This window comes from Natator depressus, chromosome 9 (genome assembly GCF_965152275.1).
Source record: "Natator depressus isolate rNatDep1 chromosome 9, rNatDep2.hap1, whole genome shotgun sequence".
In the NCBI taxonomy this organism is placed as follows: domain Eukaryota; kingdom Metazoa; phylum Chordata; order Testudines; family Cheloniidae; genus Natator; species Natator depressus.
In genome coordinates this window covers 65799579-65825278 of record NC_134242.1, presented here as the reverse complement: position 1 = coordinate 65825278, position 25700 = coordinate 65799579, and the positions used below count along the sequence as shown (strand labels likewise).

General features: G+C 39.9%; 1 protein-coding gene and 1 long non-coding RNA gene across 4 annotated transcripts in view; one reads left to right on the top strand and one right to left on the bottom strand.

Annotated features, from left to right (window-relative positions):
• The window catches only part of DIAPH2 (diaphanous related formin 2), an 807400-nt gene that overhangs the window by 594707 nt on the left and 186993 nt on the right, over window positions 1–25700 (top strand). For all 3 annotated transcript variants that reach the window (XM_074964437.1, XM_074964436.1, XM_074964435.1), the window contains one exon: window positions 3082–3245. In XM_074964437.1, the coding sequence (XP_074820538.1) occupies window positions 3082–3245 (164 nt within the window). The remainder of the gene's footprint in view (window positions 1–3081; window positions 3246–25700) is intronic.
• Window positions 14419–25700, bottom strand: part of LOC141994230 (uncharacterized) — a 355183-nt gene continuing 343901 nt past the window's right edge. The window contains exons 3-4 of the long non-coding RNA XR_012641047.1: window positions 15371–15518; window positions 14419–14551 (exon numbers count right to left, since the gene is read on the bottom strand). This is a non-coding gene — a long non-coding RNA (uncharacterized LOC141994230). The remainder of the gene's footprint in view (window positions 14552–15370; window positions 15519–25700) is intronic.

Here is a 25700-nt window from a genome sequence, read left to right as displayed (position 1 = left end):
GTAGGTTGTTCAGGACAGTGGCTCGCAGCCACTAATGTGTGTATCAGCAAAGGTAATTCAGGCTTTAATAAGAAATTCTCTAGGCTGTGTGAAACCCTCAATCCAGGAATGTGCCATTGCTGCCCACAAATGTGCTAGGCCCCGATGCATCATAAATGCCAGCCTCTTATTCGTTTGTGTATATCCTAATTTTCAGTGGAGACAGAGCTACTCCAAACCATGGTCCTATGTAAAATGAGAGTTTGTAGCCATCCAAGCTCCACTGTGGGTAGATTGTGGACAACTGAATTGGAAAGCAGTAGGCATTGCTGACATATATGTACCTAAAAAAGTATACCCTCTAGTGTAGGGTTAGCATGGAAGTTTTTCCTATTTTTAAAATGTGATTAGTTCACACTACATTAAGATGCACATTTTCCCCCATCTTTCTGTTTATATTTTTTTTATGTCAATGGATTTTAGAAGCTAGCAGGAAAAAACATTATGTAGCACTCCACAAAACACAAAGAGCAACCTGAACATTTCAAGACCTTATAAAGAAAATCTTGGGTAGTTTAAGTTGTCTTAGTCATTTTTTGCTGATAAAAATTATACATAAATGTATAGGCAGGGCACGGTGGAACATAAGCACTAAAATCAAAAAACTCACCATAGATATCCCATTTGCTTCTTTGATGTAGGGTTTTTTATGCCCAGATTTCTGTTGTAAACAAACTTTGTGAGTGTCTCATCCACCTTGTAATCTAACCAATTTTCCCCTCTTTTTTGCTTTGGTTTGTTTTGTAGGTAATAGTGATTTTATTTTTTGTTTATTTTGGTAAGGAAACGTGCGTTCTAGCATTTTGATATACTGCTTATACCTCTAAAATATCTTGTCAGTGATAGAAAAAGAGGTTGTTATGTTTCTGTTTGTACATTTGTGGAATTATTTTCTTCTGTAACACTTTATATACTGCATAACACTAAGGATTTTGAAGTTTAAAAATGTAGAAATTGCCAGGATTAGACCAAAAGAGTGTAGGTGCTCCAAGTTGGACACAGTTTATCAGTAAATCCAGTTCTTATTTCAAACCTGTGAGTGTCTCACTCATTAAGTTGTAGCAGTAATGTACATACAGCAGGAAAACATATCTTTGATGTACCAGCAAGCTTTGCAGGGAATAAACCTTCCTTGGTTATTTCCCCTCCTTCCAAAAAATATTTGCATATGATTTACAGTTAAATTTGTCTTAAAAGCCACTGAAAGTCTTCAAAGAAAGATGAAACAGAATTGATATGTTTGAGATAATTTGGAAAAATAGGTTGCCTAGAAAGAGGTGGTCTCTCTTGCATGGACTTCTCCATGTTGTTCTTAGAATACTGTATTTAAGTGAGGGGTTTGATTCCCTCACTTAGTCACAAACAAGGAAAATTCAAGCAAAATATTAGAACTGTTTTCAATAGAGCATCTTTTCACTTTGGTATTGCATTGCATGAGGCTTCTAAGATTGCATAGGCTTTTGAGGTATCACCCATACCTAAGTAAAATGGAAATGTTAAGAATAGAATTTCAGCCTGGATCCTCTTACCTTTTATTCATGGGTGTCACAACTCGATTACTTCTCTGTCGGATTGTTTGGTTTGTGGGTTGGGTGGTTTTTTTATGTACAGCACAGCAATTTCATCAACTGAAGTTCTGGGTCAGAGGAACTTGTTTAACCATGGACTAACAGTTTAAAGGTAGTGTGTGCCTGATCTTAAAATAAACAACAAAAGAGAGAAGTGTACTGAAGCTGTTAATAACCTTTGAGGAAAACAATGGGGAAACTCTCTCTTAATTCTTCCCTTAATAACGTGTGTTAACAGTTAAATATTCTCAGATACGTTTTTCTGAAGATAAATTATATTGTGTTTACATATAAAATGACTTCCTTCCATGTGAAGTGATAGTTGTACCAAATTTCTAATGAAAACTATTGTGAAGGTCAAGTGGATCGCTACTTGATTTCTAGCCCCTCTTCAGTTACTAATAAGTACGTGCAATATACTTCAGCATACAACAGACTTGTGACATTTTAACGACGGGCAGATACTGTGCATTCTTGAGTCCTATATACATCCCTACCATTTCATTCCCAATCTGCTTTTGAGGAGAGATTGACAATTTACATTTCATGTCTAATTCTTTGTTGTTTATATCACTCATGTTTTCTACCACATCCAGGGACAGTGTGTGTTTGTTTTTTTAATCTCTAACTTCAAATGAATGAGAGTGTCTTATTGTCAGCTTGAGGGTTAATTTAAAGTATCAATTTTCACTAGCTATTTTTATGTTCATTGTTGTAAGTGTTGCACATTTCAAGTAGTGATTCTCAAATGTAGTCCAGCAAGCCACTTCTGCCACAGTTGTAAAGCATCTAGTCTTTCTTTAGGCAGTAATGCTTCTCTCGTTATGCTTGATGCTTCCTGCTAGTCCAGAACTCTTTGGAGTTCAAGAAGTTTTTTTTAAATCAACTAATCTTTAAAAGAAAAAAAAAGTGAAAAATCTTCACCTCTCTGCACCCTAAATTGCTACTTTGTCTTTATTTTGGGGGTATTTGGTGTAAATTCAACAGTGTTCAAAATTGGAGCTATAATAAACACATAGAAGGATGTAATCAAACCGCAAAGTGAGAGATTAGTTCAATAGGTGGATATGGGCAATTAGATGCAATTCAGTGCAAATGGATATAAAATCCTACACCCATGGAGAGCACATGGACATTACAGAGGCAAAATGGGGCTCAGCAGTCATTGCATTATGGCAGGATTGTTTCATCTTGTCTCTAATACTGTCTGGTATTACTTTTTTCAGGTAACTAAGCAGGAGGATTTTCACCATTAAATGAGAGGCCATAACAAGGGGAAGTTTGCAAACCAATGATGAAATGTTCCTGAGTACATATAATTCTGCCTCACCCCCATAAAATCAGTAAATATCAGGTTGGATTATAGAGCAATATCAATTAAATGAGAATATAATTTAACTTTTGTGCTATTTTGTTGTTTGTTTTAACACTGAGATAGTTATATTTGCATGATCTTCCTTAACACAAACTTACAGCTTTGCTAAGAGTGCCCGAGACCAGTATGAAAAGTTGTCCAACATGCATAACAACATGACCAAGTTATATGAGAATTTGGGAGAGTACTTTACCTTTGATCCCAAAGCAACAAGTATAGAGGAATTTTTTGGTGATCTGAGCAACTTCCAAACTATGTTCTTGGTAAGTAAAGACTAACAAAACAGTGATACAACATTATTGTTTTTTGCTTCAAACTTTTCAGTGTTGTTTTTCCCCCAAGTGCTCATTGATAAAATAGACTGTGTGTTTTGATCCTATAACAGAGAATGACAGGTGTAAATCGACAGTTTAGAAACAGATTGAATTATTTTCTCATCGAGAGCTATTGATTTGCAGTCCCCTGTTCCAACCTGTTAGTTCACAATTCTTATAAAATTACATTTGGATTTGATGGTTATTTAGGTATGCATATAAAATGTTGTTCTCCCTGTTTAAAAAACAAACCAAGGAAGAAAAAAACCACCCACATTTAACACATGCGCAAAAAAACTACATGAAATTGGGCAGGTCCATGTTTGAAAAATATTAAAATAAAAAACCTGTATGGTTGTCACTGGTGATGCCGACATTTGCATCATTCTGAAATCTAGAGACTAAGCTTTTTAGTAGAATATTGCAGTTTAGCAGGCAAGAAGATAGAAACCTTCAAAATAAGCTTTCTATCTCTGATTAAAGGAATCCCCCAAAGCTCCTTTGGGTCCTAAATTCTATTATTCCCAGCCAGCCAAGGTGTCTGACTCGTAATTTTTTTATTTTTTTTTTAAGAAATTTTGTTTTTTCAAAATAACATGTAAGTACGGAAGCAGGTAGGGAAAAGAGATGGACAGAACATCACACTGTGCCTCAAGGGAATAGTCAAATTGCCTTGACTTATCAGTACTACTTAGCCATTTACCACACAGCTAAAGCAAATAGATCCGTATTGCCAGAAACAAGCTTTAATTCTTTAACTATCAGGATTTTCAGTATAGTAGATGCAAACTGCTCTTAAAGCATAACTTTAGTACATAATTTAATTTTTTTAAACTTTAACTACAGCACATTTTAATTATTTGTAATACAGTTAAAATTGTTCATTTTCCTAAGTCATTTATGCAATGCTGCTATAATAGGACATTACCACTAGCACATCAGTATAAAGATTGGTCATGGACAAAAGCAAGTGTAATGAGATATATCCGTGCATCTATTTTTCCTGAAATCCCATGCTAAAATTTTCAAATGTGGCAGCTTAAATTTGGGCAACTGAAATAAGTAATTCTACCCAAATAATACAATAGCTAGGGAAAAATTAGCTGATCTGGAGATTGTATTCAGATGAACAAGATTAAGCATTATGGCCAAAATCTGTCCTCAGATGTGTGTATGTAACTCCCATGAAAGTATATAGGACTTCACTGGATATTTGCCCTTGCGTTTCCTAGAAGTCACATTACAATGAGAAATCCCATTTTTATTTTGTTTAAACCCTACTACTTAATCTTCCTTCAGACTTACTGGATATTTAGACATAGAATGTCTTTTTACTCTTCAGTGCTTAGCGGTGAATTTCTGGAAAATACATTATAACTGGTTTGGACTTTTATTCTTCAGATGTTTTAAACCAAGTGGCTAGTTTTACAAAAGCATGTGGCTTTTGAGGGGACTCTACCACTAGTGGGAAGAAAAATTTGTGATATTTGTGTTTTCAGTTGGGAGAAGAGAGAACTAAAATAAGATGTTCTAAACTCTGCCAAGAATAAAAATGTAAAAAATTGTGACCTTTCCAACTGAACTGAATATATAAAAAGAACTATTCTATAGCTTCACTAATCCAGGAGGAGCTGAAAATGTCATTAATTCATGTATAAAATGTGGTTCTTCTCTGAAGAGTAATTCTGTAAGAATCTTATTTTGGAGTTCCATGTTTTTCTCACTGATATCAAAGGTGTTCATTTTGCAAGAAAAAAGATATCTCAAATATAACCCCTATAAACTCCCCCCGTGATCATAGAGTTGAGCTGGGGTCTTTCCTTCTCAGTCGTCATTTCTAGTAATAAAGACTCAGCAAGCCTCAGACTTGGCCTGCATTTACACTCGTTCTATCTCACTTCTCAAATTATGAATCCTCCTGTCTCCCCCCATAACACCTGTGGGAAACACATTGTCTTCAGTAGTTTTGCATGGATGTAACTGATTTGATGTTGATGGTAATAAATGGAATAGAGTCCAGCTCACTCCATCTTGGCAACACTGGCTGTAAAATGCTAATATGGTAAGAAGCAATAATAAAAGGCACTTTTGTTCCTGAAATCAGCAGATCTGTCTGTAAATGTACCCATGTGCAGGAAGCAGATCTATTTAGTATAAAGGTGCATTTGTACACATCCATTTTTCAGAGTAATATGGCACTTTATAAAAAGAAATGACTGCAAAACTTTTGTGTCTTCAGTTGTTAATTTTATCCAGTACACTTTTTCTTTTCCTGTTTTGCCAGTCTGCATTAACTTAACACCATTACTAATAACGTTGCATTTATTAATGAATAATTAAAATACAGTATATGTGTATTATATTATAACTACTGTAAACAAATTTGAGAACAAGCAAAAAAAAATTTTACATTTATATCTAAGGAAAGAGAGAGACTACATAACTCATGACAAAGGTGTAAAATGAAGGGAAAGACCTCATATTTTTTTAAAAAGCCATAGTGAGTTATCATTTCTGTGTGGAAGTCACTTTAAAAGGGAATAATGAAGAGCGAAGAGACAAAAATACCAACTGAAAATAAGTCTTTGTTTCATTCAGGTTAATGACAAAGCTACTATTGACTTGATTGCAGGCTGAATTTCACCCCTAGTGCCACATCCTGCATTCTCTGCTCACCCAAAACTCCCATTGATTCTAAATTCAGGATTTAGCTTACTTTACAACAGCATTTTAGATATTTTGTAGTCTTAACCACATAGGAAATACGTATTCTGTGTTGTAATTGAAATAAAAAAGTATATTGTTTTTATTACAAATATTTGCACTGTAAAAATGATAAAAGAAATAGTATTTGTCAATTCACTTCATTCAAGTACTGTAGTGCAATCTTTGTCATGAAAGTGCAACTTACAAATGTAGATATATTTTGTTTTATAAATCAAAACACTCAAAAACAAAACAGTGTAAAACTTCAGAGCCTACAAGTCCACTCAGTCCTACTTCTCGTTCAGCCAATCATGAAGACAAACAGTTTGTGTACATTTATAGGAGATAATGCTGCTCTCTTCTTATTTACAATGTCACCAGAAAGTGAGAACAGGCATTCACATGGCACTTTTGTAGCCAGCATTGCAAGGTATTTACATGCCAGATCTGCTGAACATTCATATGCCCCTTCATGCTTCGGCCACCATTCAAAAAAACATGCTTCCATGCTGATGATGCTCATTAAAAAAAAAATGTGTTAATTAAATTTGTGACTGAACTCCTTGGGGGAGAATTGTATGTCTCCTCCTCTGTTTCACCCACATTCTGCCATATATTTCATGTTATAGCAGTCTGATGATGATCCAGCACATGTTGGTCATTTTAAGAACACTTTCCCTGCAGATTTCACCAAACGCAAAGAAGGTACCAAAGTGAGATTTCTAAAGATAACTACAGCACCACTTGATTCAAGGTTTAAGAATCTGAAGTGCCTTCCAAAATCTCAGAGGGACGAGGTATGGAGCATGCTTTCAGAAATCTTAAAAAAGCAACACTCCATTGCAGAAACTACAGAACCCTAAAAAAAGAAACTCAACCTTCTGCTGGTGGCATCTTACCCAGATAATGAAAATGAACATGCATCGCTTTGCGGTGCTTTGGATTGTTATTGAGCAGAACCCGTCATCAACGTGGATGCATGTCCCCTGGAATGGTGGTTGAACCCGAAGGGACATATGAATCTTTAATGCATGTGGCATGTAAATATCTTGCAACGCTGGCTACAAAGTGCCATGGGAACGCCTGTTCTCACTTTCAGGTGACATTGCAAACAAGAAGCAGGCAGAGAAGCAGGCAGCATTATCTCCTGCAAATGTAAACAAACTTGTTTGTATGAGCATTTTGCTGAACAAGAAGTAGGACTGAATGGACTTGCAGGCTCTAAAATTTTACATTGCTTTATTTTTGAATGCAGTTTTTTGTACATAATTCTGCATTTGTAAGTTCAACTTTCACAATAGAGATTGCACTACAGTACTTGTAATTGGTGAATCGAAAAATATGATGTCTTTTATTTTTTTACAGTGCAAATACTTGTAATCAAAAATAAATATAAAATGAGCACTGTACACTTTCTATTCTGTGATATAATTTAAATCAATATATTTGAAAATATAGAAAACATCCAAAAATATGTAAATGGTATTCTATTATTGTTTAACAGTGTGGTTAATTTTTTTTAATCGCTTGACAGCCCTATTTATTTATTTATCCCAATTTCACTATAATTCTTTGATTGACTTTATATACATGTGTATAATTCACACATTTACAAATGTTTCTTCTTGAATACAAAAAAATAAAAACTGTGCAGACTATTTTAATCACTCACTTTGGCAGACATTTTATACTTGCTCTATATGCACTATGTTCCCTTTAAACATGATTCTGCCCTCAAATTTGTGCACACAAATCTTTGTGAGTATTTCTAAGGCAATATTTGACCTTAACAATTTACCATAAATATAAACCTCACCTGTTTCATAATTTTATTAGCTGTCCAGTGTAAAAACCAACAGTATTATATTGGAATGCTAAAGTCAGGTTTTATGGATTTTTCCTTTAAATATAATAATAAATAAAATAAATAATAAATAAAAACTAAAGCAATGCCTATAGGCCAACCAAGAACAGGACACTTTTGTGCTGGACACTGCACGAACATGAAGTAATAGACAATACCTGCCCCAGTGAGCTTAGGGCACTATTTTTAAAGGGAATTTGGCACTAATGGGAGTTAGGTGCATATTCTATGTAAAAATCTGGTCCTTTAAGGATTGTCTAGAAAGACATTTAGTCCGTAGCAAACTGGGGTAAAGTTTCCATCTGGATGCTGTTGCTTTGCACTAACAGTTCCTTAGTGTACTTTGATCTACCCTACTTTGAAATGGAAGTAGATTGAAGTGTACTAAGGAACTGCAGCATGGGGCATGGGTCACTTGAAGCTTTAAACTAGTGTAAATGGTGGATTCTCTGTACCTTGAAGACTTTAAATCATTATTTGAGACTTCATTAACACAATGAGAGGTTAGGGATCCAGTACAGGAGTGAGTAGGGGACGTTCTGTGGCCTACAATGTGAAGGAGTTCAGACTAGATCAGGGATCGCCAACCTTTGGCACGCGCCCCACCAGGGACAGCTGCTGGCGGGCCGGGACAGTTTGTTTATCTGCAGTGTCCGCAGGTTCGGCCGATCGCAGCTCCAACTGGCCATGGATCGCTGTACCAGGCCGATGGCAGCTGCGGGAAGCAGCACGGGCCGATGGATGTGCTGGCCACCTTCCCACCCCCCATTGGCCTGGGACAGCAAACTGTGGCCAGTGGGAGCTGCGATTGGCCGAACCTGCAGACGCTGCAGGTAAACAAACTGTCCCGGCCCGCCAGCTGATTTCCCTGGTGGGTCGCATGCCAAAGGTTGCCTGTCCCTGGACTAGATGATCATGATGATCCCTTCTGACCTTAAAGTCTATGAGTCTATGAACTGTTTGTGTGTGGCAGCAGAGTCCAGATGGACACTTAGTGTGCAGCATGCTAATACAGGATAGATTTACACCCCAATTTGCTGCAAACTGTGTATGTCTCTGTAGACAAGCTCTAAGTCTAAAGAGAGACGAGAGATGAAGATTAGGGAGGAAAGGATGTAACACAAGCAGAATTAACATTGATAGTTAACTAACATCATGTTAGTTTCATGGTTTTTTGGGATGTGGGGCTTGGAGAGCTTGTTGTTTAAATCCTTTGGTGGGATTGTATTGGAAGAGAATTAGCTAAATGGAAAGAAAAAGAAAAAGAGAGGGGCCATAAAAGGGAGGGAGGACAGGGCAAGTGAGAGAAGGCAAGGACGGGAGCATGGAGGAGAGGTGGAGTAAGGCTGAGGTGAAGAGACTGGATGGAAGGGGGTTGGAGTAAACAGCCAATCTGCACAGGAGAGAGAATCACAGAAATGCATGGCTGGAAGGGACCTCAAGGTCATCTAGTTCATCCCCCGTGGTGAGGCAGGATTAAGAATACCTAAACCATCTCTGACAGGCATTTGTGTAACCTTTTCTTAAAAACCTGTAATGACAGCAATTTCACCACTCCTTTAATATCCTGTTTTAATTCTTAACTATTTTTATAGTTAGATTTTTTTTTCCTGATATCTACCCTAAAACTCCCTGGCTGCAAACCTAGCTGATTTCTTCTTCTTCTACCCTCATTGGGCATGGAGAACAATTGATCACCATCCTCTTTATAGCAATATTTTACATATTTGAAGTCTGTTACTATTCCCCCTCAGCTTTCTCCTCTAGACTAAACATGCCCAGTTCTTTCAACGTTTCGTCTTGTATAATGCTTTCTAAACCTCTTTTGTTGTTGTTGTTCTTGGTTTCCTCTGGGTGCTTTCCAGGTTATTCACATCTTTCTTAAAGTGAAGAGTCTGAAACTGGACACAGTACAACATCTGAGGCTTCACTAGTGCCACGTCGAGCAAAAAATTAGTTCTTGTCCCTTACGTGCAACACTCGTGTTAGTACATCCCAGAATGACATTTGTTCTTTTTTGCAACAGCATAATGTTGTTGACTTATATTCAATTTGTGTCCCTCCCCACTCTGAACTCTAGGATACAGATGTGGGGACCTGCATGAAAGACCCCCAAGCTTATTTCTACTCGCCTAGGTTAAAAACTTCCCCAAGGCACAAATCCTTCCTTGTCCTTGATGGGTAATGCTGCCACCACCAAGTGAGTTAGACAAAGATTCAGGAAAAAGACCACTCCGAATTCCTGTTCCCTAAAATATCCCCCCAAACCTCTTCACCCCCTTTCCTGGGGAGGCTTGAGAATAATATACCAACCAAATAGGTAAACCAGATTCTTAAAAAACAGAACTTTATTATAAAGAAAAAAAATTAAAAGAAGCACCTCTGTAAAATCAGGATGGAAGGTAACTTTACAGGGTAATTAGATTCAAAACACAGAGGAGTCCCCTCTAGGCAAAACTTTAAAGTTACAAAAAACAGTGATAAACCTCCCTCTAAGCATAGGGAAAATTCATAAGCTAAAAACAAAAGATCATCTAACGCGCCTTGCCTTATTTACTTACTCTTTTTGCAATATTGAGACTCATTTTAGGATGATTTTAGGAGAAGGCGTTTTCTGACCTGATGTTTCTCTGCTTCCCCAGAGAACACACACAACAAAAAACTCAAACAAAGCCTTTCTCCCCTCCCCCCAGATTTGAAAGTATCCTCTTTCCCCATTGGTCCTTTTGGTCAGGGGCTAACCAGTTTATTTGAGCTTCTTAACCCCTTACAGGTAAGGAGGAATTCTAAGCTACCCTTAGCTATATGGTTATGACAATTTGTGATCCATTATAATACCAGGATCCTTTTCTGCTGGAGTGCTGCCTAGGCAGTTATTCCCCATTTTGTAGTTGTGCATTTGATTTGTCTTTCCTAAACACAGTGGTTTGGCAATGGCCTTTATTGAATTTCATCATCTTGATTTCTGACCAATTCTCCAATTTATCAAGATCATTTTGAATTGTAATCTTGTCCTCCAAAGTGCTTGTAACCTCTCCCAGCTTTGTGTCATCTCCTCTCCATTATTCAAGTTGTTATAAGAACAGTCAGGGTCAAAACTGTACAAAACAGCCTGATGATATCAGTGTCAGACAACCCTGGCTTAAACTGTACACAGCACTCTGATGTCATCATCAGTGACAGACAACTGCTGCTTAAACTGCTTCTTCATCTGCTCCTGCCAGCTCAAGTCTCTGGCTGCCTCCTCTCTTCAGTTTCTTCCCTTCTTTCCTCAAGACCACATATGGGGAGTTAAAGTAAGTTGCTTCATGGATACTATTGCTCCCAGAAGAGGGAGAAGGGTTCTCCAGAGTTCTGGATCTGCAAGGCACTTCAATTTGTAGATCTATTGCGCGACATGTCCTGCTAGTGTTCTCTGTTTGTTTAGAGATCTGGATATCTATATCTTTTCATAAACACTCAAAAATACATATATTTATTTGTAGATTTTGTTGCAGTGTGGCGGGAGTGTAGTGAATTGAGAATTTACTTGAAATCAAAGTTTTTCCCAGACTCTTCTCAGATTTATAAATTCCAGACTGCACCATTAATCTTTCACTTTTAAGTGAAGAGTCGTTTGGCTAAAGATAAGGCTATGGAAATACCTTGATGGGTGAGATTAGAAGACAGTAATAAATGATTTATTTGCCTTGTGCCACTCAGCTCTTCCTTCTTCAGACATCTCAATAAGAATAAGGATTAAATACATGTGGCCGAAATTTTTGTTAAACAATTTAAAACCTGAGACTTAACTTGTTACCCAGCAAATAAGTCCTCATGATCCAGGGTACTGTTGTAGGTCCTAGTACCTACAGGGCCAGCTGTGTCGTCCTCCTCTTTCTTCCCAGTGCGCAGATATGCATGCAGGCAGAAACACACACCAGTTGGGATACCCCCCTTGGGCCACAGCTGGAGAAGGAAATGGGTGCTCTGGAGATGGTGCGCCATTTCTGTGCCCAGTACGAAGACATATCCCTTGAGGTGTTCACATCACTATCTATATGTTCCATCCAGTTATCCAGTTCAAGCCCAGATTTTTTATTAGCAGCCTCCTTACATTACCAACAATCAGTGAACGTTCAGCGAATGTCCGTACTCCCCAAAACCCTGGCCACCTATCAAGAGGTCTGCAGAGATGTACTGAGAGAGACAAAAAGCTGTTCTTCTTCAAGTGCTGTCCCTTGAGTGCTCCACTTTAGGTGTTTGTGTGCCCCAGCGCTCGTAATCAGAGATTTGTGGTGGCAGTGCCTGGTTGGGTCGCACATGCACGGTCCCTGTCTTGCACTGCTTTGAGCGGTTAACTGGCGCTGTGCAACCAAAACCCCTCTCCCCCCGCAGTTCCTTCTCTACCGCCTTTGGCTTTGAGTTGGAGCACTTAGCAGTGCCTCGCTACTTAGTTCTTCTAGCCTATTTACTACAATCATTTAGTTAGGATAGTTAGTGAATTAGTTTCTCTTTGTCCCTGTTGCCTCGTTTAAAAAAATAAAAAAACATAAGCAAAAGAAAGTATGTATTTTTATTATTATTATTTGTTACAAGCTAAGTTTCAGTTGACCCTTTAGAATAGTTAGCCTCTCTGGGGGCAAAAGCCTTTCCTGATGGGAATGCCTGGTTCCCCAGGCTTTAAACATTGCCTCACCTGCAGTCTCTCCATACCAGTTTCAGATGGATACGCTCGGTGTGTTCGCTGCCTAGGAGAAACACACATAACACAGAAGTGTCCTCATTGCCACAAGTTAACTGCTTGAACAAGAAAGGCTAGAGACTTAGAACTAAAACACCTTCTCATGGAGAAGTCTCTCAGACCGGTATCTGAGCCTGAAGCCCGGACCCCACCTGGACAAGCCTCGCGAACCATGGCTTCTGACAAGGGTCCCTCCTCCACCACCCAGGCGTCTGATCACCCCACTAAAAAAGTGTCCAAAAAGCAGGTAGTCACATCCCTGATGCAGGAATCGGCCAAGAAGTGCCGTTAAGAAAACGTCAAACAGCATCGGCGCTGACCACACTGGCTGTGCCAGTAGCCAAGATAGCGTGACCATCTGGCACTGCCGGTACCCCGAGAGCTAAGGGCTCTAAAAGAGCCAGCTCAGATACAGGCGCCATGGGGAAATCAAAACCCCATGCCTCAACTCCAATGCATCCAAAGCCGCGATCAGCACACAGTGGCATGGCACTGGTGCAGACTGTGACTAACTCTTCGACCTTCCACTGCATGCTCAGTGCACCCACCAGCACAGCCAGTGGTGCCAACATATAGACCACAGCTCCCAGCACTGACTGTCATGCAGCCTCCGGTATAGATGATGCAGACACCACAGCAGTTCCTACGGCACAAAGAACTCTTAATCCAGTTCTACACGTGACTCTCCCATTCTCGGCACCGACGTGTCCCCGGCACATTCTGCACCGAGTCTTCTTACGACTCCATCACACTCCGCTCCACCTTTTTTGAGCGATGAGGAGGAGGACAAAGAAGGGCAAATAGACTCCCCTCGAAAATCTCCTGCCCACCATGAGCCATCTAAAATGGGACCCCCTCAGGGGGTGTATTATACTGATCCCAGACATCCACAATGGTACAGCCAACCCTGGGGCTCACCTATGTCCCTTTCACCCCAGTGAGCATACAAGGATGGTGAGTTCTCTGGACATCTCTGTGGAAGAGGTAAAGGTGCAGGGGTCAAAGTAACTTAAAGGACTTACCGGTATGCCGGAGTCCTGAGCGGCGGGGGTGGGGGTCCAGGGCCTCAACCGAAAGGGGCAGGGCCTTTAAATCCCCGGGCCCTTTAAATCTGCTCAGGACTCCGGCGTACCGGCTTCCCCAGGCCGGCGATTTAAAGGGCCTGGGGTTCCCGGCCCTTTAAATTGCTGCCAGAGCGCCGGGGCTCAGACTGCAATTTAAAGCCCCGAGCCCTTTAAATCGCCACTCCGGGGCTTTAAATCGCCGGCCTGGGGAAGCCGGTACAGTCGGACTGGACCAGCTTACTTTCACCTCTGTCCATGGGACAAAGCACAAACTAGTGGACATTTTGAATACATCCTCTTCTTCCCAAATCTATTTACCTATGAACTATACAATAATGGAACCTGTCAAAAGCATTTGGCAGACCTCTGCAACTGCTCCTCCAACCCGCAAGAGGTCTGACAAAAAATATTTTGTGCCAGCCTAGGGGACAGAGTTCCTCTTCTCCCATCCAACACCCAATTCACTGATGATCAATGCAAACCATGAATGTGGCAGACAACAGCAGCCCAAGAAAACACCTTATGATAAGGACTGGAAAAGTCTCGACCTTTTTGGCCACCAGGCTTACATCTCTGGATAGCCAATTCTGAGGCCTTTCTGGCAAAGTATGATTACAGCAATTACACGAAGTTTTTTCCAAATTTATTGACTTTATTTATGAAGATATAAAAGAAGAATTGACAGCACTTGTATCAGAGGGACAGCTCATCTCTAGAACAACTCTCCAAGCTGCACTGGACTCTGTGGATACAGCTGCAAAATTAGTGGCGACCGCAGTGGTGATGAGAAGGGCCTCATGGCTCCATCTCTCCAACTTCCTTAGGGAAATGCAATCCCCGGTCAAAGACTGACGATTCTCTCCATACACTAAAAGATTCACAGGCAACACTCCGATCTCTAGATCCAAGAAAAGACAGTGGAGTTACTATGCCGCACTGCATATTCACAACAACAATGGCAGTACGAGTTACAGGATCGCAAATAGAGGCTATCAAGGAGAGGACAGCCTACTCCTCCAGCAGCTGCGTTGCAGCCATCGACAGGGGGGCAACAAATTTGAAGCCTTGGTTGAGGGCCGAAGAACCCCATGCCTTTTTGTGTTGAAGACGTCTACTGTCTCATGACCATTCAGAGATTGCCTAGTTCCATTTTATCCAATCTGGAAAACCATCACATCCACCAGATGCATGCTAGAAATCATACAAACTAGTTACACCATCCCTTTTCTTTTCAAACGCCCTACCCACCCTCCCTCCCCGTCTCTCTTCAGGGATCCCTCTCACAAACATCTACTGCGTCAGGAGGTTATCCACCTCATACATCTACGAGCAGTAGAACCCATTCCAACAAGACACAAATGGAGGGTATTTTATTTCCACTATTTTCTCACAAAGAAAAAGTCAGGCAGGTGGAGACCCATACTCGATCAGGAACATGAGTGAGAGCTCAACAACAATTATACAACTTCACATATTCCAAGAGTGGGGTTACCAACAATAGACCTCTCCGCAACCGTGCGAAATGCCAAATGCCCCAGGTTTTGCCCCAGGGCAGGTCTTAGTACACATTCTCTCGGCGACGCCTTTCTCATTGAGTGGAATGCTCTCCTCTTATATGCCTACCCTCCTGGCTCAAGTGATCCATAAGATCAGGCAGGGCAGAGCCACAGTAATCCTAATAGCCCCCACATGGCCCTGACAAATCTAGTATCCTTACCTTCTCCCGCTGGCAGTGCATCCACCACACATGCTCCCGCTTCTGCCTCAACTGCCGTCCCAGGATGCAGGTCACATCCTGCATCCGTATCCTCAAAGATTCCACCTGAGATCATGGCTCCTCCATGGCTCAAGGGATCTGAGTTGACCTGCTCAGAAGATGTACAAAACATATTATTAAATAGTAGTAGAGCAACTGCCCGCCACACGGACCTACACAAGTGCCAGCAATTCAGTGCCTGGTGCCAACGAAAGCAGATGGTATCCGTTTCAGCCTCCTTACCCTTAATATTAGACTACCTCTTAGATCGTAAAATGGCAGGCCTTTCCATCAATAAGAGTACACCTCTCCGCTATCATAGCGTTTCACCACAAAGTGGATCAACTCTGTCTTTGCTCGCCCACTCACCAAACATTTTCTCAAAGGCCTCACCAACATCTACCCAGAACTACATGATCCTACTACACCATGGGACCTCAACCTAGTCCTTCAGGCCCTCACCAGTTCCCCATTCGAACCCATGGCTACATGCTCAATATTATATGAAGGTGGCATTTCTAGTGGCAATTACATCTGTCAGACATGTAGGAGAGTTGTGTGCTCTCATGGCAGATCTCCTCATACACTGTCTATTTTAAAAGATAAAGTATCCCTGAGACCGCACCCCAAGTTTTTACCAAAAGTCATCTCAGCCTTCCATCTGAACCAAGCCATTTACCTACTGACATTCTATCCCAAGCCTCATAAGGATAGAAGGCAGTCCACACTTCATATTCTCGATGTGTGGCGGGCAATGGCCTTTTACATAGACAGAACAAGACCATTTTGTAAATCACCCAAACTGTTTGTTTCCATCACTAAACACTCCAAAGGGAGTGCCATATCCAAACAGAGGCTCTCCAAATGGATATCTGCTTGCATAAAACAATGCTGTCATCAATGTGACCGACAACCTCCTATGGGGATCCGCACACTTCCACCAGAGCCCTATCGACCTCCATTGCTTTCCTTAACAACGTACCCATCATGGATGTCTGTAGCACTACAACCTGGACCTCAGCCCATATCTTTACACAGCATTATGCATTAGAGCAACAGGCAACATCTGATGCTTCTTTTGGACTCACTGTCTTCTGCCATGACTTCAACTCTGAATTCCCCTCCTCCTACCGGAGGGCAGTGCTCTGAAGTCACCTAAAGGGGAGTACCCACAAGGACAGCACTCGAAGAATAGAAAGTTACTCACCTTGTGCAGTAACATAGGTTCTTCGAGATGTGTCCCTCTGTGGGTGCTCCACTTCGATGATGTGTCCCTCTGTGGGTCCTCCTCCCTTCCACTTCGGAGTTTATCACTTAGTCTCTCCAATAGAGAAGGAACAGAGGTGGGATTGTTCGCACAGCACCAGTTGATTGCCTGAAGCGGTGCAAGATGGGGACTGCACATATGCGACCCAGCCGGGCACTGGCACCACAAATCTTTGATTACGAGCATGGGTGCACGAACACCTAAAGTGGAGCACCCACAGGGACACACATCTCAAAGAACCTACGTTATTGCACAAGGTGGGTAACTTTCTCATTCCAGCTGTTCCAGGTCATGACAGATAGTAATGTTTTCCATATCCCAGATATGGTGTTCACCGTTAGCCTGTGCAAGCCAGTGGAAACCTGAACAGGTTAGAGCTGAAGCTCTATAGAATGCTATACCACTCTTATCTATAATAGCAAGGAGTCCAGATGAAAGCCACATTGCAAATAGAGGAGAACAGAAGATGTCCTAAGAATTTCTCCTGTATTCAGTAGTGTTCAAAAAGAATTCTACGTTTATGTACATAATGAAACTAGGGTTGTCGATGAATCGCAGTTAACTCATGCAACTAACTCAAAAAAATTAACTGTGATTAAAAAAATTAATCACGAATAATCGCACTGTTAAACAATAGAATACCAATTGAAATGTATAAAAAAAATTAGATGTTTTGATTTTCAAATATACTGATCTCTATTACAATACAAAATACAGTGCTCACTTTATATTAAATTTTGATTACAGATATTTGCACTGTAAAAATGATAAAAGAACTAGTATTTTTCAGTTCACCTCATACAAGTACTGTAGTGCAATCTCTATCGTGAAAGTGTAACTTACAAATGTAGGGGGGGTTTTGTTACATAACTGCACTCAAAAACAAAACAATGTAAAACTTTAGAGCCAACAAGTCCACTCAGTACTACTTTTTGTTCAGCCAATTGCTAAGACAAACAAGTTTGTTCACATTTACAGGAGATTCTGCTGCCTGCTTCTTATTTACTATGTCGCCTGAAAGCGATAACAGGCATTCTCATGGCACTTTTGTAGACAGCATTGCAAGGTATTTAAGTGCCAGATATGCTAAACATTTGTATGCCCCTTCATGCTTCAGCCACAATTTCAGAGGACGTGCTTCCATGCTGATGACGATCGTTTAAAAAAAAGGGCATTATTTAAATTTGTGACTGAACTCCTTGGGGGAGAATTGTATGCCTTCTCCGTTTTACCTGCAATCTGCCATATATTTCATGTTACAGCAGTCTCGGATTATGACCTAGCACATGTTGTTTGATTTACCAACACTGTCACTACAGATTTGACAAAATGCAAAGATTTGCAAAGTGAGAGATTTCTAAAAATAGCTACAGCACTTGACCCAAGGTTTAAGAATCTGAAGTACCATCCAAAATCTGAGAGGGATGAGGTATGGAGCATGCTTTTAGAAGTCTTAAAAGAGCAACACTCAGATGAGAAAACTACAGAACCCAAACCACCACTTTTGCTGGTGGCGTCTGACTCAGATTAAAATGAACATGCATCGGTCCACGTTACTTTGGATCATTATCGAGCAGAACCCATCATCAGCATGGATGCATATCCTCGGGAATGGTGCTTGAAGCATGAAGGGACATATGAATCTTTAGCACATCTGGCATGTAAATATGCTGTGATGCTGGTTACAACAGTTCCATGCGAACATTAAATGCTCTCACTTTCAGGTGACATTGTAAACAAGAAGCAGGCAGCATTATCTCCTGCAAATGTAACCAAACTTGTTTGTCTGAGCGATTTGCTGAAGTAGGATTGAGTAGACTTGTAGGCTCTAGAGTTTTACATTGTTTTATTTTTGAATGCAGTTATTTTTTTTGTTCATAATTCGACCTTTGTAAGTTCAACTTTCATGATAAAGAGATTGCACTACAGTACCTATATTAGGTGAATTGAAAATACAATTTCTTTTGTTTTTTACCGTGCAAATATTTGTAATAAAAAGTAAATATAAAAGCACTCTACACTTTGTATTCTGTGTTGTAATTGAAATCAATATATTTGAAAATGTAGAAAACACCCAAAAATATTTAAATAAATGGTACTCTATTATTTTTTTAACAGTGCAATTAATTGTGATTATTTTTTAATCGCATGACAGCCCTAAATGAGACTATATACAGATATACTGGAAAGGGTATAACGCCTCATGTTCCAGGACATAAGCCAAACAATAAACAATGCGGTTGGTGTAACAGGGCTGCCTCGATCCCACATCTGTCTCGGTCTACAAACCATGCAGAGACCCTTGTGCTGGTTCAACACCCTGTGCAGTTTGTTTATTATTGAGTCCCACTACCTTCACAGAATACCTAGCGCCTTTACAAGCAGGGGGAGAGCAATCTCTCTCTCTCTTACTGCCTGCTTTCCCCCTTTTCATTTCCATCCTGTGCCTATTTGTGGGCTCTGGCTAATGGCTTAATTAGCCTTTCTGCCCTACCCCACCCACAAATTAGGCACAGGTCTGCCTCGGAAGCTCCAATCTGCTATGCCTGATTGGAGCTGCTGTGAACAGAGAACTGGCTCAGGGTTTCCTACCTAGCACTCTGTTACAGTTGGGAAGAAACTGCCTGATGTATAAGTTATTACATAATTGTCCACCTACTGTTTTTTTTCTCCCTTTCCGCTACAATATCTTTCTCTGTCAGAAACAGGATACTGAAGTAAATAGACTAGTGATCTTTGGTATAGCCAGTCGTATGTTGCTGTGTTCTGGTTCACAGCCACTGATAACTCCCTTCCAACTTTACACTATTCCAGGGTTTCATGGCTCATTTAGTAAGTTTCCAAGCTGGCTAAACAAATAGCCCATCAGGATGTTCTTAAGGGTGGAGTGAAAAGAAAAGTCAAAATTAAATGAAGTTAAAAATATGTTCTAAATGTCTCCTGTGAACATTCCATACAAATATTCAGCGATTGACTTCAACATAATTTACACAAGAATAACACAACTGAAGTCAAGTTACTTTAATGTTACCAAGATATTTAGTTTCACTGGCAAACTCATGTTGTTTTCTTCAGAGAAGTGTAGAGTGAATAGTTTCAATGAGTACTTAAAAAAGGATAATTAGATTATTAGTTTCTGAGTGAAAAATAGCCACCAACCCTTTTTTGCTATTTTAAGCAGATTATGGTTACTTTGGGTCAGAAGCAGATATACATATTTTTTCTTCTCTAATTGTTATCTTCATCAAAAGTTAAACATATATTGCAGAGAACAGAAAAATAATATTTAATAATAGGAACTTAGAATAAAACTAGTTTAAACAAGATACATGTGTCAATTAGTTTTAATAAGACATAAGCTTCCAGAGCGAATTTAAAAAGGGCCTAAATGGATAAATTAATCTTTAACAACATTTTGGGGATGTTGCTTTTTTTGTCTCATCTAAAAATGAAATGTGTCCAAAAAATGACTTCTTTTCCTAGTGGGATTTGTTCTAGGTTTTCAGAAGTTATGACAATAAATGACAAGATATTAGAGTTTTTTAAAATCCCAAGCAGTCAATGTTAGGCCAAAAACTAACTTTCATTGTCGTGATCAAAGCATATCAGTGACTGCAAAATAATAGAAAATTCCCTTGAGTCTTGCAGTTCATCTTCACATATGATTTTTTCAGCAAAATGTTCCCTATGAATAAGTTGTTATTGCGTTATCCCTTAGCATCAGGAAGAAAGGAAGTTATAAGGGAGGCAATATGGGATGGTGCAGTGGCTGACCTTTCTCAGTTGCTTTGTGAGCAGCTACAGATATTGATTACTATCAAAATGTTTTCCGTGCTTTGGAAAAGGGCACTTAGCCCAACAAGCCTGCCTTGTTTGTTTCTTTGTTTTTCTCTTCTCTCCTGATTTCCAACTTTATTTTTGAATCACTTCTCCTCCTCCACATATCAAGTTGCCATTAAAATGTCTAATTGTTTCTCTTACATAGTTTTTACCACTACATGATTAGCTTTGTGCTTTAAAGGTAGTGTTATTTTGGTACTATTATGTGATGATTATAACAGCAGAAAATACACTGTAGAGTTAGTCATAAGGGCCGTCAGTCAAGGGACTGCTTTAAATCGGGAAGGCTGTCAACCATATGACTGCAACTAGTCAAATACAATTGACAGCAATCCTGCCTAGTAATCTAGTCAACTGTTCCCTATAGGTCATGATGGTACACTGAGCTATTATGGTTCCATCTAGAGATGCGGGAACTAGAAAGAGAACCATCCATTATTCTGATTTACAAAAGCTATGCCTACATCTCCTTCTCCTTATCTTTTTTTTTTTTCCTCTCCTTGCTGGAAGCACAGAGCAGGTAGGTCAGTCACCTTTACCATGCCTTCCCTTTTCTGATTCTTCTGCATGGAAGAAGGAAGAAAGTAATAAATCGAGGAGGCAAAACAGCCTTTACCTCAGGATGCTCAGGACCACCCTCCCATCCCTGCATCCCTTTTGGTCTCTTCTTCGCTTGCAGTCTCTCTTGCATTAGATTGGTTCCCTGTCCTCACAATGGCTGTGTTGGCAATTCTAAGTAAACAGGACTAAATGATTAGAGAGTAGTTCTGTTGAGTAAGAAGATGCCATTTTTACACAGATGTTTTACAGAAGAGACATTAATTTCTAGTATCATTGATTTAGTCTTCTCTAATAAGGGTAAACTCAATCTCCTTTATTCTTGGTTTATAACAGAATCATAGATCAGGGTAAGTACCATTGGGCAGGTGCACTGCCTTTTATGCTCTGTTTAATGCAGCTTGGGGCACTTAACAAATATTAATAGTAATTCAGGTTGTTAAGCAAGATACCATTTTACTCCATTTTACTATGGATCCTTACTTTAGCCAACCAAATTCTTATCAAATGCTCTGTGACATTGTCTTGGACATGCAGGAAGAAACAGAGGACGTGGTTCAATTAGGTCACAACTTGATTAACTTGACTTATCTGGGAACTACCAGCAATAATTCATACAGTGCAGGTCATGATTCCTTTCTTAATTGTTTCCATTTGGTAGAGAGCTGCCATTAGATTCCCCACTCCTCCAAACCTGGTCCCAGGCATTGCTGGGACTCTTCCACCTTCCCTTCTTATGAAGGTTAAGAGGTTGAGGAAGGGGGGGTGTCTCCTCACTGTGCCAAATATTAAGAGCCCCAACCCCATTCCCCAGCATCTTTAGGGGATGCCTTTCCCTAAGTCTACTTTAAATTCTGCTTTATCAGGGAACTGGACGCTGATGTGTGGAACAAGTACCTGCATTGGACACCTGCTCAGTCACGACAGTTTGAACCTAACCTCCTGACCTACATCTCTGGGTCCCTGAGCTGCTGTGGAAAAGGCAAAAAAACCCACGCCACCGTGGCCACTTTGGTGCTGAGGGAAAAATTCCTTCCCAGTTCTCAGAAAGGTCACTAGCGCAATGCCAATAGCAAAAATCCCGACCTGTACTAATCCCATAGGTGGAAAGGTGGGAGCTGTAAATTCAGGCATGAGAGGGGGCTCAGGGTGGAGGAACAGGGCTTATGTGACCTACCCCAGAGGCACAGGAACCAGTGGCTTGCTGTGGCTCAACAAGCACTCAGCTGATGCCTTCCCCCCTTCCTGCCACCTCCTCTCAACCCCTGAGGAAGGGGAGGAAAGACCCACAACCCTTTTTTCTCATCATTTCAGGCAAAGTCACCCCTTTGAGGTTGCGTGGATTGCATTCTAAATACCTAACATTCGTTTTGTTTTAATTTGTCTTTCTTGGCATTTCCTTAACTAATTCACTGAAATTCTTTAAGAAAAACTCTTCTCTTACAAAGATGTGATGGCTGTTTTCAGTCAAATTAACTCTTCAACCCCCACAAAACTGTATTATATCTTATTTACCTGGCATTTAGAGAAGGACTCCCAAAATAAGGAGGGTGACTCACAAGACTTATGATCTGCAGGCTCTGCCTTTTATGCAGATACATTCACAAGCACATATTGACAGGTCTAAAACTAATATTTGAAAACAGAATGTCTGCCAGAAAAAAAGTTGGACTCAATTGGAAAAGGTGATCACAAGCATTTAATGGCCTGGCTGTCACAAGTTACAGATAAGCTTTTTTCTTATTCTTTTTCCACATGAGCAAATTATGTCTGGTAGTCTGTGTCTCAACAATAACTCTGCTTTCCTGAACCCAAGTATCCCCGCTTGTGCTTGAGTAAGAGATAAAGTCTTTAAATTCGATTGTGAAGACATGAAGCACAGTTTATAGTCCAAAGGGAGTAAACATTTAAGCATATATGAGCAGTTTATCAGTTGGCAGTGTAGATGAATGGGTTCCTGTAAAAGAAAAAAACAAACTCAGCTGTAGTTTTGTATCAGCAATGACCATTGATTGTCAATCAGTCAGCATATGGAGGATGCACTTTGAGCTTACTCAGTGGTACAAAAGCTGTTCTTTGTGCTCCAGCAAAATGTAAAGCATGATTAACTGTTAATGAATTGACAGCCAGCATTAGCCCACACGTATCCCAAGTGTTCCTAGATTTCATAAAGCTAAGTTGTCTCTTGTCCACTTTAAAATGGAGGGAACTGAGCATTTGTTTTACTTCCTTCACAGGAAAAATGTTTTTCACCATGGTAGTTTTCAGTGTGTTTTAGCACAAATGCCATTTCAGTTAACCTTGTAATCCTTCCTTCCAGTTTGTTGCATTTGCTTGCTATACATTGCTTAAATGAAATGGCAAGCTGTTTGGCACAGAGACCATTTCTTCCTGGGTTATTTACCAGACCCTCTATGAATGCGTAAATTCTCAGTGGGTCCATAATAATAATTAATAATAAATGATGGTCTGTGTTTGTACATTGTCTGGCACAATGGAGTCCTGATCCATGACTGGGGATCCTAGATGCTATGATAATACTACTATGGTATGGTAATACCACAGCTACTAATAGATTCATAGATTATAAAGCCTGAAGGGACTACGTGATCATCTAGTCTGACCTCCTGCACAATACAGACCATAGAACTTCCGTGAATTTATTCTTGTTTACATTGAAGCAATTTATTTTAGAAAAACATTCAATCTTAATCTTAAACTTGTCAATGATGGAAAGGCTACCACAGCCCTTGGTAAATTGTTCCAATGATTGATTAACCTCATTTCCAGTCAGATTTATCGTGCTTCAACACCGAGCTCCCACATTTTGTCATACCTGTGTCTGCTAGATTGAAGAGTCCATTTTGGTTCCCCATGTAGGAACTTATAACATGTTCTCAAGTCATCCCTTTACCTTAGTAAACAAAGTTGACCAAGCTGAAGTCTTATTACATGTCTTGAATGCCTGGCAATTGAATAAATAAATTGAGACCAAACTGAGATGTAGAGATCTGCCCACCAGCTTACTATGGGATGGTTAAATAGCCGTATTCAGAATGCTTAGAAAGTAACGGGTCCATGGAATAGTCTTAAAAATGCCTGTATAGGAGTAGCAGAAAGGTATGGAAAAATAAACAGTAGAAGTTCCAAATTTTTGCTGGCAAAGCCTTAGGCTAAGAAGGACTCATTCAACATAAAATTTGGATCCAAAGATCTTCTGAATGGAATCCCATTATGAGGTCTTTCAATGTACTTATTAATCAAAGTGGCTCCTGCTGGGTTCATATTTAGACACAAAGCAATTTTATGATTCTGCACACCACCTAACTACATGGTTCCACACCAGTGACTAAACATGTGCAGTGGTAGAGTAAGCCCAAATAGGCACTGGATTTAATCTAACCTAATAGCTCCCACCTGGCTCCTTGTCCCTACCAGTCCCATGTTCAGACTTATAGTGCTGAGTACCTAGATCCTTTCTACACTTAAGTACATGAAGTACTAAAAGAACATGGAGCTAAAAAGTGATAAAGATTGTAACATAGCTGATCATAACTGAAATACAATGGAAAATTAATCTGACCAATGTTATACTACATTAAAAACATCATAATGAAATTATAAAAAGGAACATTGCACAGTCTCCACACCAGTTCCTTCAGACCTTCTATCAGTTCCCTTCTGAATGGAGGCTGCTGTATCATCCTTTACTCTCTGCAGTGTTACACAGGCATTAATTAACTTACATCAATCCTGCACAATCTTCTTTGCAACTCTTGGCAGTTCTCGCATTCTCCATTAACTCTCCCGAAGGTTTCTCAACAGAGAATTTTCTTCCTGGGAGTAATTTTTAATGCACAATATCAAGGTCAGGGTGTGCCAAAGTTTCTGAGTCTTTGCACTTGAGCTGCTCGCTCTGGACAGTGATCTCACAGTATTATTCTACTTTGATTTTAAATGAATACAGTGCTGGCAAGCTCTGTTAAGTTCTCTCTGCACACGCAGAGCAGACATGCAACGATCAAAGCTTTTGCATACTGCTCTACCAATGAGCCTCCACCCTGACCCAGAAGGACGACTTTCTGGGATGAGAGAGTAGTTCAGTTGCTACGGTCCTTTCAGGCTGTGCTGAGATTTTATGCTGTCGATCTCTGTCCAGTAGAATCTAAACTAAGGCCACCAATTCATTTCATTGACATCAGAGAATAGCTATTTTTGATCATTACGTTCATAGGCCAGATTTAGCAACCTGAGTGCCTCTGTATTCCTTTATTTTTCTCCAATTTTTATTTTTGTTTTATTTGTATTCACCTGGCTTGATCATTGTGGCTGAGTATTGTATTGTGACAAAAAACTAAATAAATGAAATTATAACAACTAATGGCTAATTAGAAAACTGCATGAAGGTTACATATCTTTAGCTTAAAGTGGAAAAGAACTAAAAATCTGTCTGTAGCCAGTTTCTGTCATTTTGCTTTTAATAAGTGTACATTTTGTTGAAGTGTAACTACTCATTTCAAATCTTCCGTTAATTATCTGAATGAGGGCTTTCCATGTCAATTATGAAGTCAAGATTTTGATTTTTATCAAATATTTTAAATATTTGGGTGGAAGTAGCAATTAAGA